Source organism: Narcine bancroftii, chromosome 1, assembly GCF_036971445.1.
Source record: "Narcine bancroftii isolate sNarBan1 chromosome 1, sNarBan1.hap1, whole genome shotgun sequence".
Classification (NCBI taxonomy): Eukaryota; Metazoa; Chordata; class Chondrichthyes; order Torpediniformes; family Narcinidae; genus Narcine; species Narcine bancroftii.
In genome coordinates this window covers 420934619-420948894 of record NC_091469.1, presented here as the reverse complement: position 1 = coordinate 420948894, position 14276 = coordinate 420934619, and the positions used below count along the sequence as shown (strand labels likewise).

The 14276-nt window shown below is 37.7% G+C and overlaps 1 protein-coding gene across 12 annotated transcripts in view; it reads left to right on the top strand.

The window, feature by feature from the left end:
- Nucleotides 1-14276, top strand: part of LOC138751597 (tax1-binding protein 1 homolog) — a 244849-nt gene that overhangs the window by 12123 nt on the left and 218450 nt on the right. Inside the window, exon 1 of one of the 12 annotated variants that reach the window (XM_069914099.1) lies at nt 3819-3903. The exons of the other annotated variants lie outside the window; for them this stretch is intronic. Within the exon in view, the coding sequence (XP_069770200.1) occupies nt 3832-3903 (72 nt within the window). The 5' untranslated portion in view covers nt 3819-3831. Of the gene's footprint in view, nt 1-3818; nt 3904-14276 lie in introns of those variants that run through there. 12 annotated transcript variants of the gene reach the window in all.

Sequence of the window (14276 nt, the reverse complement as noted above, 5' to 3'; positions counted from 1 at the left end):
ATGATATAGATATATCCTTATTTTTAATAGATTAGTTGTCTTTTGTATAATATAAATATTTCTTTATCTGTTTTCTTAGTGGAGTTAATTCTGTTGTCACATTTTCAGTCTTTGGAATTTATGATACTTATACTATGTAGACTTGGACATTTTACTTGTTATTTCTACTCTCCTTTGCTGTGTATATTATGAAACGTTAATAAAAAGATTAAAAAAGAAGCACTTATCCAACCAGTCCTGATTTTAATGCTCCTGTACCACCTCCTTGATGGTGGGTGGAATGGGTCTTCTATAATTCTTTGAGCCCTATTTAGAAAATGTTTCCAGTAAATGTCATGAATGGAGGAAAGTGAGACTCCAATGATCTTGGCTGTTTTAATGATCCTCTGTATAGATGTTTGGTCTGATGTTTTGCAGCTACCACTACCATGCCACATAATGATACAGACAGGCAGGACATTAATTTGTGCTCTAATAGAAGCTTGTCAAGATGGGGGCTGTCTCCTTAGGAAGTAAGTGTTGCTGTGCCTTCCTGACAAACTAAGAAGTATTGCAAATTTGGGATAGGTGGTCTTTCATATGTACGCCAAGGAATTTTGTTCTCTCCACAGTAGAACGGTTGATGTGTAATGGAGAATGGTTAATCTTCGTCCTCCTGAAGTCCACAATCATCTCCTTTGACTTGTTAATGTTGAAACTTGAGTTGTTCTCGCGCTATTTTGCGTGTGTTTCAACCTCCTCTGCCATGTGACTTGTTGTTGCTGATGAGGCCAACTACTGTTGTATCTGCAAATTTGATGATCCTATTTGAACTGAATCTGACAGTGAAGTTATGAGTCAGCATCATGAATAGAAGCAGGCTGAACAGAGCTCTGAGATATGCCAGTGCTCATTGTGATGGAGTTTGAAGTTTTACTACCAACCAGGACAGACTGTGGTCTTTCTGTCAGAATCTGATTGCAGAGAGGGCAGCAAGGCAGTTTATCTAGCCTCTGAGGTATGATGGTGTTGAACACTGAGCTTGTATAAGGTATCGTTCTCTCGGGAGGTCGGGATAGAGTGGAGGGTTAGGCTATTGTGTCAGAAATAAAACATTGGAATACCTGGCAAGCAAGATGTGTTTTTTTTTAAAAACACATTGCTTGAACTGAAAAGTTATCAAGCTATTTCAGAGCATCCCGCAAAGGTAAGAATGGATGAAGCAAATCCTAGAATAGAATGAAAACAAGCATCACTGAGAGCAACAGAGGAATCTCTGGAACACAAGCTCAGTCAACACAATACCATGCAGCTTCTGAAATGTGGATACTGCATTAGGCTCCAAGTGAGATTTTAAAAAGCAAGGGTCTTCCTTGTTTTCTTTTAGCCAATGTACAGTCTCTGGAAAATAAAATGGAATACCCAAGGGCAAGATTGCTGAATCGGAGGGACATGAGGTATTGCTATGAATTCTGCTTCATAGAGGTATGACGCACTCACCTCCAACTCCCTGAATCTGGCCCTTCAGCTGAAAGTATTCCCTACATCACTTGTAACAGATGACCATCCTCACCCTCATCTGGAACACCTTGTTTCGAATTGCTGACTTTTACCTCCTGAAGGAATTCATTCCTGTTATTCTGACTGCAGTCTACGTCCCTTCAAGGCATAACAAACAACTGTGTATCCAGATGCCTTATCAGTGATTGCCATGGACCTCTGCATTCCACCTTAAAGAAGATCCTCATGGACTACCACCAACACACCTGCAACCACAGGGTATCAAATGCTCTCAACTACTTCTGCAAGACTATTAAAGCTGCCTACTGCTCCAATCCCTACCTGACTTTGGAAAGTCTGACCATGTGGCTGTGCTTTTTCCTGCATACATGCTTGAATTCAGAGATGTTATCAAGGTATAATTTATGACATGTATATCCTAATCATGGTAGGTGTATGAGTAAATGGATAGATGTATGGGGGGGAAAAAACAAGAAATAAATTAATATTCCCTTGCTGGATTTGGCTCTCATAATGTGGAAAGTGATCATTGATAAAAGCTCACCAAGAATCTTAACTGTGGGAGAGGGAGAAGCAGCAGGGGAAAGTTAATGAGTTTATTCTTTCTTTGGCTTGGCTTCGCGGACGAAGATTTATGGAGGGGGTAAAAAGTCCACGTCAGCTGCAGACTCGTTTGTGGCTGACAAGTCCGATGCGGGACAGGCAGACACGATTGCAGCGGTTGCAGGGGAAAATTGTTTGGTTGGGGATGGGTGTTGGGTTTTTCCTCCTTTGCCTTTTGTCAGTGAGGTAGGCTCTGCGGTCTTCTTCAAAGGAGGTTGCTGCCCGCCAAACTGTGAGGCGCCAAGATGCACGGTTTGAGGCGATATCAGCCCACTGGCGGTGGTCAATGTGGCAGGCACCAAGAGATTTCTTTAGGCAGTCCTTGTACCTTTTCTTTGGTGCACCTCTGTCACGGTGGCCAGTGGAGAGCTCGCCATATAACACGATCTTGGGAAGGCGATGGTCCTCCATTCTGGAGACGTGACCCATCCAGCGCAGCTGGATCTTCAGCAGCGTGGACTCGATGCTGTCGACCTCTGCCATCTCGAGTACTTCGACGTTAGGGATGTAAGCGCTCCAATGGATGTTGAGGATGGAGCGGAGACAACGCTGGTGGAAGCGTTCTAGGAGCCGTAGGTGGTGCCGGTAGAGGACCCATGATTCGGAGCCGAACAGGAGTGTGGGTATGACAACGGCTCTGTATACGCTTATCTTTGTGAGGTTTTTCAGTTGGTTGTTTTTCCAGACTCTTTTGTGTAGTCTTCCAAAGGCGCTATTTGCCTTGGCGAGTCTGTTGTCTATCTCATTGTCGATCCTTGCATCTGATGAAATGGTGCAGCCGAGATAGGTAAACTGGTTGACCGTTTTGAGTTTTGTGTGCCCGATGGAGATGTGGGGGGGCTGGTAATCATGGTGGGGAGCTGGCTGATGGAGGACCTCAGTTTTCTTCAGGCTGACTTCCAGGCCAAACATTTTGGCAGTTTCCGCAAAGCAGGACGTCAAGCGCTGAAGAGCTGGCTCTGAATGGGCAACTAAAGCGGCATCGTCTGCAAAGAGTAGTTCACGGACAAGTTTCTCTTGTGTCTTGGTGTGAGCTTGCAGGCGCCTCAGATTGAAGAGACTGCCATCCGTGCGGTACCGGATGTAAACAGCGTCTTCATTGTTGGGGTCTTTCATGGCTTGGTTCAGCATCATGCTGAAGAAGATTGAAAAGAGGGTTGGTGCCAGAACACAGCCTTGCTTCACGCCATTGTTAATGGAGAAGGGTTCAGAGAGCTCATTGCTGTATCTGACCCGACCTTGTTGGTTTATTAGGCAATTAACAAATACCTCACAATCACTCTAGAACAGATGCAATATCACTGGCTTACCACTCACCTCTGGATCACCTCATAAACAGCAACTTCTACATTTGACTGCTCTTCATAGACTACAGCTCAGCTTTCAACACCATTATTCCCTCGGAACTGGTGAACAAGCTCCAAACCCTGGGCCTCTGCAACTGGAACCTTGACTTTCTCATTGAAAGCCCACAGTATAAATTGGAAAAAGTGTCTCACTGGCTATCAACACAGGTGCACTTAGTGGATGGGTGTATGCTTAGCCTACTGCTCTACTTGCTATCCACCCATGATTGTATGACCATGTATAATTCTGTTGCTATCTATAAATTTTCAGATGACTCCATGGTTGTCGGCAGAATACAAACCGCAATGAGGGAGATGGATCAGCTCATTGAGTAGTTTTCATGTCTTCAACCTTGTGCTTAACATTAGGAAAACCAAGGAAATGATTGTGGACTTCAGGAGGAAGTCAGAAGAACAGAATCCATTCCTCAGTGAGGGCACAGTAGTGGAGAAGGTAAAGAACCTCAAATTCCTGGGTGTCAACATCTGAGGATCTGTCCTGGAGCTTCCATGTCGATGCAATCACAAAGAAGGCTCGTCAACAGCTATATTTTGAGGAGATTTGGTATGTCACTGAATACTCATTAAACTTCTATTGTGGAGAGCATTCTGGCTGGTTGCATCATTGTCTGACATGGAGGTGCCAAAACTCAGGACTGTGGCGGTGCACATCCTTGTGGCGAACTGGCCCCGCTTGTACTGCCGCACCGGTGGGGCAGCCGCGAGAAGATGGCGCTGTTGGGGGACTTCTGTGCCGCATGGGTTAGAGCAAGGCGCGCACCTCAGGATAGTGTGGTGATGTCATCGCCGACATGGGGGCGGAGCTCACGCCGCCCTTAAAGGGACGCGTGTGAAGTTTAAATAAGCAGTTCATTGAAACCTCCAACGTGATTGTGGTGTGTTTCAATCTGTGTAGCAGTCATTACAAGACAAAAAAAGCTCCAGAGGGTTGTAAACTCTGCCTGCGACATACATGACTTCTAGAAGAGGTGGTGTCTTAAGAAAGCAGCCTCTATCTTCCAAGCCCCCTTCACTCTGCGACCATCAGGGAATGTAAAGGAGTCTGAAGGTGAGTCTGAAGGGCAGCTTCTTCCCTGCTGCCACCATATTCCCGAATGTTCAATGAACCAAAGACTCTGCCTTATTTTGACTTTTCATGAACTTTTTATTCATTTTTTTGTAGGGTGATTTATCTGAACATTTGTATTCTGATGCTGCTGCAAAACAACAAATTTTGTGATGTTCTGAATTCATATAGTTCAGGGGATTTGATCTGGGGATTGGTGTTGTTTGTATGCTATTACTTGATGTTTAAATTGTGATCTTGGTTTTGTCTGAAGTGAAGGCAGATGGCCTTCCTACAGCTGTACATCTTTTTCATTTTCCCAGATTTGCATTACTTGTATTCTGGCAGCCAAGGTTGAAAGTTCCCTGCTGTTCCTGTAGATTATCTCAGCACCATCTTGCTTAAGGTGAGATGAAGTGTTGCAGAGTTTGAGAAGAAATTTTGTGCAGCGATGTGCCCTACCTAGGCCCTAGACAGTTGTGAATCTGTAGGTGAGGGTCATGGTTTTCATACCATGAAGAGATGGAATATAATAAAGCATTTTTGGGGACCATTTCATTTAGGAGGAGCCCTTTGATCCCTAGATAGAAAGAGATGGAGAATTCATCAAATTGCTTACTTTGTGGCAGAGAACATGGAGACGACTATACTTGATTACAGATCCTCTGTTATCCTTCCAGATCAGAAAGATGAAGTTATGAATTCAGGCCAGACACACTTGCTTGCAGCAAGAATTTCATCTGTTTCAAAGGCCTTGTTTTTCAGCTTTTTCAATTTTCTAGGACAGAGACAGTTGGAAAGATAAATCAGATTTTAGGCTTTGGAGTAAAGTCAAGGGCATCTTCCTTGGCTATTAAGTGTTAGCTTAGATTTTTTTTTAAAAAGCCTCTCTGCAAGTGCTGTACTTGATAACCTAACAGGGTTGGTCTGGTTCATTGGGCTGCAGATCATCTTGACTGTACTAAAGAAGCCACATGTATCTTGGTTATTGGCAAGTTTGCAGGATATCCTGAATTCTATCTGGGCACCATGTGCCCTTGACTTTTTGTCTTCTGATAGCGTTAAATCTGTCATTTTCCAAGATTGGTGTGATGAAGCATCCAGACTTGATTTATTAGCTTCTCAACATTATAATCAAATTTGTTTTCTTTCAGAAACTAAAAAAATTCTTTACATGTGATACAAATGCATATTCTGAGCTCTATTGATATTTTGCAGCTCCTGTTGGTTGACTGTAATTAGGTTAACTTGATTAAAGTGCAATGTCAGTGTCTTTTGTTAGTGAATTACCTAATATTTAAGGGCAAGCATGATGGGGGTTGGCAGTAGTTGTTGACTCCTGTCATGGCATGGCTAATGTGGACACCTTTGCTCTTCTTTGACTGCTCTGTAATTACCATAATCACTCTTATCTGTGTAATTTTGATTTAGATGTTGCCAAAAGACATTGTGCATGTCTCTGACTTGCTGCTTCTCTCCTAGGTGCACTTTTCCAGAACATCTGGCAACTAAATAATGGGTTGCAAGACTCCTTGAAACTGCATTGCAATTTCTAACTCTGACTTTATTTCTTGGACTCTTGTTCTTTGAGAAAAATAATGTAGTCACAGGTGGGCTCACCTTTGAAGTGGAGCAAGCCATCTCTTCTGTCTTGCCAAGGAGAAGGAAGAGGGTTACAGAAGATAGCAAGTTCGGGGGGCATGGCAAGATAGCGTAGAGTCTAGACGTGTAATCTCGACCTCTCTGCCCAGACTTTTAAGTACCCGTTTTTTAACCCTTTGTTTTCAAGTTTAAACTTTTTAAATTTTTGTTTAAAGTATTAAGGAACTATTATGGCCATTAATGATAAAAAAGATTAAACTTCAAGTGCAGAAGAAGTTACATTTTCGAAGTACTGAAGATTTGGGGCCTAGACGTCTTGATACAGCTTCAGGTTTAATTTCTTCAATGTCTAAACCACAAAGACTGCCTGTGGGAGCTGAAAAAAAAATGTCTACTACTCACCAAGTGAAGGATGGTGCAGGAATTACCCATTCTTTGGAAGAAGGTGCGTGTTCCCAAGAAGTGAATTCCGATTCTGAAATCCTTTCGATTTTAACAGAGGGAGCACGCAGGAAGACGACTCCATTGTGGGAAATGCATCAGGAAGCATTTCAACCTGAAGATATCGCTTTCCTCCGTGATTTTGTGAAAAAACAACGAGCTGCGGGGGGAGACCAGTGGCGACCCCCTGAGGAAGTTGGGGTGCCGTCGCTGGGAGTCCAGACCCGCAGTAAAACTTCTAAAATGCCTTTTGTTGAGTTGCAGCAGGAGCTGCAGTTACCTGCTTCTGCCACTACGTCAGAGAAAGCAGGGCTGAGCTTTTCTGAGTTACAGTGTATGCAGTTAAATGCTGTCATTCAACCTTTAATGAATGAGATGGTTCAAATGAATGCTAGTATAAGTTCAGAATTGAATACCGTTAAAGCACGTGTGGATGCATCTTATGAAAAATTTAAAAAATTTCAGACTGCTTTTTTGGATTGTAAACAAGCGGTTTCTAACACAGAAAAAGTGTTGAAGGTTGAAAAATCAGTCATAGAATTGGGAGAATGTGAGGAGTTAGAGAGGAAAATAGACTACTTGGAGAATCAAAGTAGAAGGAATAATGTGAAAATCATTGGTTTGCCAGAGGTATAGAAGGACAAGATCCTCTTCATTTTTTTTAAAGACTGGATCCCACAAGTATTAGGGTAAGAATTCTTTTCTGGAGGTTTGGTACTGGAAAGCGCTCATTGAGCTTTAAGAAGAACACCTTTACCTGGTCAATCACCGAGACCGGTTAATAATGTGATGTTTGAATTATTTGGACAGAGAAGCAATACTTCGACTAGCAGTGCAAAATGCGAGACAACGACAAACTTTGTTATTTATTCAGAATAGCAGAGCTTTTTTTTTATCCTGACTTGAGTCAAGAGGCCATTCAACGTCGACGTCGATTTAATCCAGTTAAAGAAGTTTTGTGGCATAAAGATTATAAGTCTACTTTTCACTACCCGGCAGCGTTGAAGGTGTTTTATGGAGACCATCAATTTCGCTTTTTTGAGAATGATCGTGAAGCAATGATTTTTGCTGATTCATTGCCAGATATAAGAGGACAAAGATGTAGTCCACCATTGTCTCCTAAAGAAAAATCTCTGAGCTTGGAATCTCTTGGATGAACAGAAGAATTATTTAATTCTTTTTATTTTTATTTTTTTATTCTTATTCTACTTTTTTTTTGTAATTTTTTTGATGTTATTCATTGTTTGGCTGGGGAGGGAGAGATTTGCTCTAAGTTCTTTACTAGTCATCAGCCACTGGTGGGTGACCCACACCCAATTCTTGTTTAGGGATTACTACCTTTTGGTAGTTTTTTTTGGGGGGGGGATTTTTAAAATTTTTTTTATTTTCATTTTAGTTAGCTTTTAATTTGTGATTTTTTTTTTCTCCTACTGGAGGGCCTATATACGTTGATATGAGTTTTCATAGAAAGATATTATCGGTATTTAGTAATAATAGTAGAAATGTCAAAGTTGAGGTTTGCTACTTTTAATGTTTAAGGTTTAAACAGTTCAATTAAGTGTAAACGAGTCTTGGCATATATTAAGAAAATGAAAATTGATGTTGCTTTTTTACAAGAAACACATTTGAATGTGAAGGAAAATATGAAATTAAAGAGGGACTGGGTTGAACATGTATATTCTTCTTCATTTAATTCTAGGGCTAAAGGCGTAGCAATTTTGATACATAAAAAATTATCTTTTGAATTCCAGTCAAAGGCAGGATGTATTCTTAAATTGAATTGTAAGATTTTTAGTGAATTTTGGACTTTACTTAATATTTATGCCCCAAATGTGGATGATGAAATATTTATTTCAGATGCATTTTTATATTTGGGTCAGGCTAATGATAATATTTTAGTTGGTGGTGGTTTTAATTGTGTTTTGGAACCTTTGTTAGATAAATCTCAGAAGAAAGTTAAGAAATCTAAGATGGCAGTTCAGGTTCAAGTGTTGATGATAGATCTTAATTTAGTATTTGGAGACGTCTTAATCCGACAGAGAAAGATTTCTCCTTTTATTCATCTAGACATGAATTGTTTTCAAGGATTGACTTTTTTTAGTATCGTCACATTTACAAGGGAAAATACAACAAGCGGAATATAAAAGTAGGGTGATTTCAGATAATTCTATGTTATATTTTACATATGCAACTTTTGAGAAAATTCAAGTGGCCTATCGTTGGAGGTTTAATACAATGTTGTTAAAAAATACAGAATTTATTGATTTTTTTTTTGAACAAATAAATTAATTTTTTTGAAAGAAAATTCTAATTCTGTTCAAAATAAGTTTGTATTATGGGATGCTATGAAAGTTTATTTGAGAGGACAAATAATTAGTTATACTTCTAAAATAAAAAAGAATTGATTAAATCAGAGTCTTGCATTAGAGAAACAGATTGATGAGTTAGAAAAGGAATTCCAGAAAGATGCTACAGAAGATCAGAAAATATAATTATCTAGGTTGAAATTGGAATATAATACTTTGCAATCTTATCAATTTGAATGTGTGATTAATAGGACTAAACAACTGTATTATGAATGGGGAGAGAAACCACAAAAGATATTGACGTGGCAGTTAAAGAAAGAACAGGTTTCGAGGACTATTAATGCTGTTAGATGGAATTCTCTTATTACTTATAAACCGTGAGATTAATGATGAATTTTGTTCATTTTATAAAAAGTTATATACATCTGAAGAAAAACAAGAAACTGGATCGATTGTCATTTTTTATCACAGTTGAATTTACCGATATTAGAGGATGCAGATATACAGGAGTTAGAAGAACCATTTACTGATTCGGAAATTAAAATAGCTATGATGGAAATGCCGAACGGTAAATCGCCTGGTGATGATGGATTTTCGGTTGAATTTTATAAAATTTTTAATGATGATTTCTTTGCAGTGTTTGGGGATGTATTACGTCAAGTTGAAGAACATTATGAATTACCTGAGTCTTGTTCTAGTGCTTTAATTACAGTAATCCAAAAAAAAGATAGAGATCCTTTGAAAGTATCTTCTTATAGACCAATTTCATTGTTAAATGTAGATTATAAAATAATAGCTAAAATATTAGCGAATTGATTGGCTAAATTTTTACCTAAGTTGATTCATATGGATCAAACAGGTTTTATAAAGAATAGGTATGGTTCAGATAATATTCTGCGCGTAATTAGTTTGATTAATAGATTTCGACAATCTTCAGATCACCCGATGGTGATATCTTTAGATGCAGAAAAAGCATTTGATAGAGTTGAGTGGAATTTTTTGTTTAAAGTTTTGGAGAAATTTAAGTTTGGTCCTTTCTTTATTGGTTGGATTAAGGCTTTATATAGTAAACCAGTAGCTAGAGTATTGATGAATGGCTTGATTTCGGAACCTTTTAAATTGACTCGATCAACTCGTCAAGGTTGTCCTTTATCACCAGCTTTGTTTGCGTTAGTGATTGAACCTTTAGCATAGCTGATAAGACAAAATACACAGAGACAAGGGAATGAAAGTTTTAGATGAGGAGTATAAAATTAATTTATTTGCTGATGATGTATTGGTGTATTTAACAAACCCAGCTCAGTCACTTTTGCACTTGAAGGAGTGTTTAATACAATATGGATGTCTTTCTGGATATAAAGTTAATTGGGGAAAAAAGTGAAATATTACCAGTAAGTGAAGGAGATTATTCAGTTTATAAGAATATCATTAATTTGAAATGGACTGATCGAATTAAATATTTGGGTATAATTTTGAAAGTTAATTATCAATCTTTATATAAATTAAATTATGTTCCGTTAATAAAAAAAATTGAAACTGATTTGATTAAATGGAAAGATTTACCTATTAATTTATTGGGTAAGATAAATACAATTAAGGATGAACATTTTTATGCATATGCAATGTTTGTTTCAATCTATTCTGTATTTACTTGATAATATTTTTTTTCGAGATTTGAATAAAATGGTTAGGGAGTTTTTATGTCGAGGTAAATTTTCGAGAGTAGCTTTGAATAAATTAACTTGGAAATATGAGTTAGGGGATTACGTTTACCACATTTTCAAAATTATTATGAAGCAGCCCAATTTAAATTTATTAGTTCATAGATGGATTTGGAACGGCCTCCTATTTGGGCCAAAATTAAGATGGCAAATATTTCTGAATTTGAAATACATCAATTTTTGTTTAGATGGAATATAAATTTGTTACAGCAATATAATGTGCCTATATTAAAACATCTAATGAAGTTATGGATAAAGAAAAATAAAATGATAGGCTCTAGGGGTGAATTATCGGCTTTGACTCCGTTGTATAATAATCATGTTATTTCCTTTTCAATACATAATTGAAGTTTATTGCATTGGAGATTTAAAGGTGTGAAAAATTTGGGAGATTGTTTTAAAGAGGATATATTTTTATCTTTTAATCAGATGAGGGAAAGTTTTGGTATTGATAAGAACTCTTTGTTTCTCTATTATCAAATTCGATCTTTGTAAAACGTACGTTTGGTAGTGATATGATTTTACCTGTAATGACTACATTTGAGATTTTTCTTATGAAAGTACCAGAGAAGTGTTATATTTCATCTATGTATCAAATATTACAGGATGGTATAGATAAAAAGGGTTGGGATAGATCTAAAAGTAAATGGGAAGCAGATATTGGTTTTATTTTTTCTGAGGATAATTGGTTAGATATCTGTTATGATAGTGTAACTAGATTGATAAATGCACGTTATGCAATGATTAACTATAATTTTTTACATCAATTATACTTAACACCTGAAAAATTAATAAAAGTATGGTTTTCATGAATCAGATATGTGTTTTAGATGTGGTAACTCTGTCAATTGTTTTTAGAATACCTGTAGAAGATTAAAATACTTTTAGATGCAACAGTATTTTTATTGGGTAGTTTGCAACCTCTGAAAGGTTTGGAATTAGATAAGTTTCAACTTGCTTTTGTATATTTAGCTTTATCTGCAGTGAAAAAATGTATTGCTAGTACGTGGAAATATACAAATATGATTGATATTAATAAATGGCATGATGAGATGAAATATTGTTTAATAATGGAAAAATTGCATATGTTTCGGGTGATAATTATAGTTTTATTAATAAGTGGTTGTTATACTCAAAATATTTACATTTCAATTTATATTGATTAGATTTTAATATGTATGTTTAATTTTTCTTTAATATTTTTTCTTTTTTCTTTCTTTATGGCTCTCCTTAGGAGAGTTGGCTGGGGGGGTGGGTTCTTTTCTTTTTTTTATATATATAATAAGTCACATTCATGTTTATGGTTAAGTGTTGTATATGTTATGTACTATTTCTTTTTTGAACGAATAAATAAAGTTTAAAAAAAAAAGATAGCAAGTTCAAGAAAGGGTACATGAATAATCTGGAGTAGGTCAACATTAAGAAGGAGGAAATGTCAAATGCCATGGGATATATGAGGATTGATGTATCCCCAGGGCTGCTAAGCCACAATGTTGTTTTTTTTTTGCCCTTTGGTCTTTTCGGAACAAAGATTAATTTCTTAAATTCAATTTCTGTGGATTATAAAATTACAAATAGGGCCACAATGCGACTCCAGGCTTTTACAGGTGTGCAGGAGATGCTTGATTGGATAGACTGATGGGTAGTTTGTGGGGGTGGGGGGGGGATGCAGGTGGTGCTCTCCTTCCACCATTTACACAGGACCTGTTGCTGCTCCCAACACATGGAAGCAAGGCTTTTGGTGCCAAGCTAAATGGCCCTTCTCCATTTTTACACAATTAAGAGTCTAGAAGTTTCCTGAATTTGGTGGGGATGTTACAATTTTTCATGGAAGCTTTCAGAGCATTCTTGAATCTTCTTCTCGGTGTGGTCATTTCTTGTCATGACAACTAGGCAAAAATGTTTGTTTGAGTCTGTCAAGGATGCTGTCGTTTGGCCCAAGCATTGACGGCATGATTTGAAGCTTGAAGATGGTCTGGGAGAGGATGTTGATATGAATTGGTTAATTCAGCAATTGGATTTGGAGAATTTGTGAAACTGCATTTATGGTTTGAGATGCTAGCTGTAACTATTTCATCAGACTTGCACTGGAGGGAAGGAATAACTATGGTTCATTTGATCATGACCCAAGTGCCAGGTCTGAATTTTGATGATCAATTGCAAGAGAACTTTTTGAACAGATGTTATGTGTAAGGTCCACTCTCTTGTACCTCATTGAATGAGGGCAGTACGGTTAGTGCAACACTGTTACAATGCCAGTGATTGGGATGAGTTTGAATCCTGTGCTATCTTTAAGTTTGTATGTTCTCCCTGTTCTGCATGGGTTTACCCCAGGGGCTCTGGTTTTCCATTCAAAAAGTACCAGGGATTGTAAGTTAATTCAGTAAAATTGGTAGCATGGGCACATGAGCCGAAAAGTCTTGTTGCTGAGCTGCATTTCTAAATTAAAATTTTTAATTTAAATTTGATGATGACTTAGAGCACAGATTCTCAGGGTGGGGTGTGGGGCTTAAGAATATTTCAGTGGGGCATAGGAATATTTTGGAAATAAAAAATTGGTTTGAAAAAATAAACTTGTGTTGGTGTGAAAGATGTGACTTGGCAACATTGTCAGTGCAACAGGATTGTGGTAACTTCCAAGTAAAATCACTTCGTACTTTTTATTTTCATGACGTGTTTTTGCTCTTCCGATGTTTCTCTTAACTGTTGTTATCCTTGGTTAACATTATAATTCTATTTTTTCTGACCGATCTTATTATCATCCATTCTGAGTGATCTCATTGGTGTCGAGGATTCCAAATGATCTCATCAATCATGTCTCTGTCCGTGCCCTTTTACTGTCAGTTCAATAGTGAGTGAGACCTGTGGCTTTATGTATCTTTGTGCACTACAGTATTGATGGGGGGCACCCAGGAGCTAGCCTGGGGGGATGTCAAAATCTGGGAGCCCAGAAAGTAAAGCACAAGGCTAGTATAGTTTTAATGCACTCTCTGCGAGGGGTAAAAAAAATGTCTGAAACTTTTTTTAAAATTTACTTTTAGGGTCAATATTTTTCCTTAGATTTGATCATTACTTTTATTACATTTTTCAATTCTAAAACATAATAAAATATTGATTATCAGTTTCAGGGAGCTCACGCTGTTGCATTTTCAAACTGAGCAGACCAAGCAAGCAAGAGGTTCGTCAATATTCAGTGCAGTTCTTGAAGTTTGGGTTTGTACTTGCTGTACTCAATGAACGTCCACCTTTTTGCCTATTATGCTAACTGACTTTGATAAATGAATCAATGAAAGCAAGCTGTCTTGAAGTTCTTTTGAGGATAAAACATTCTAACCGTGTCCATTTGAAATTGGAATATTTTAAAATCAAATATACTAAATTGGAATATTTTAAATAGAGATTTGAAAATAGATGAAAAATCACTTCATTATTTGCTGTGCAAACTACTGCCCTGAATCATACCATTGAAGCAAGCTATGAAATTTCTCTGCTGATGGCAAAACATTAGAAGAATCATACGATTGGGGAGGATCTAATTAAATCTACAATATCATTCTTTCTCAAAACAGTTCTGCAAAAGGAGGACTAAGGTGTCCGAGCAGTGCCATTGAGTAATAGATGACATCGATCAAGATGTTGAAAAACAGCTTATTTGGAAGTTGAAATCAAAAATTCTTAATGCAACTGGATA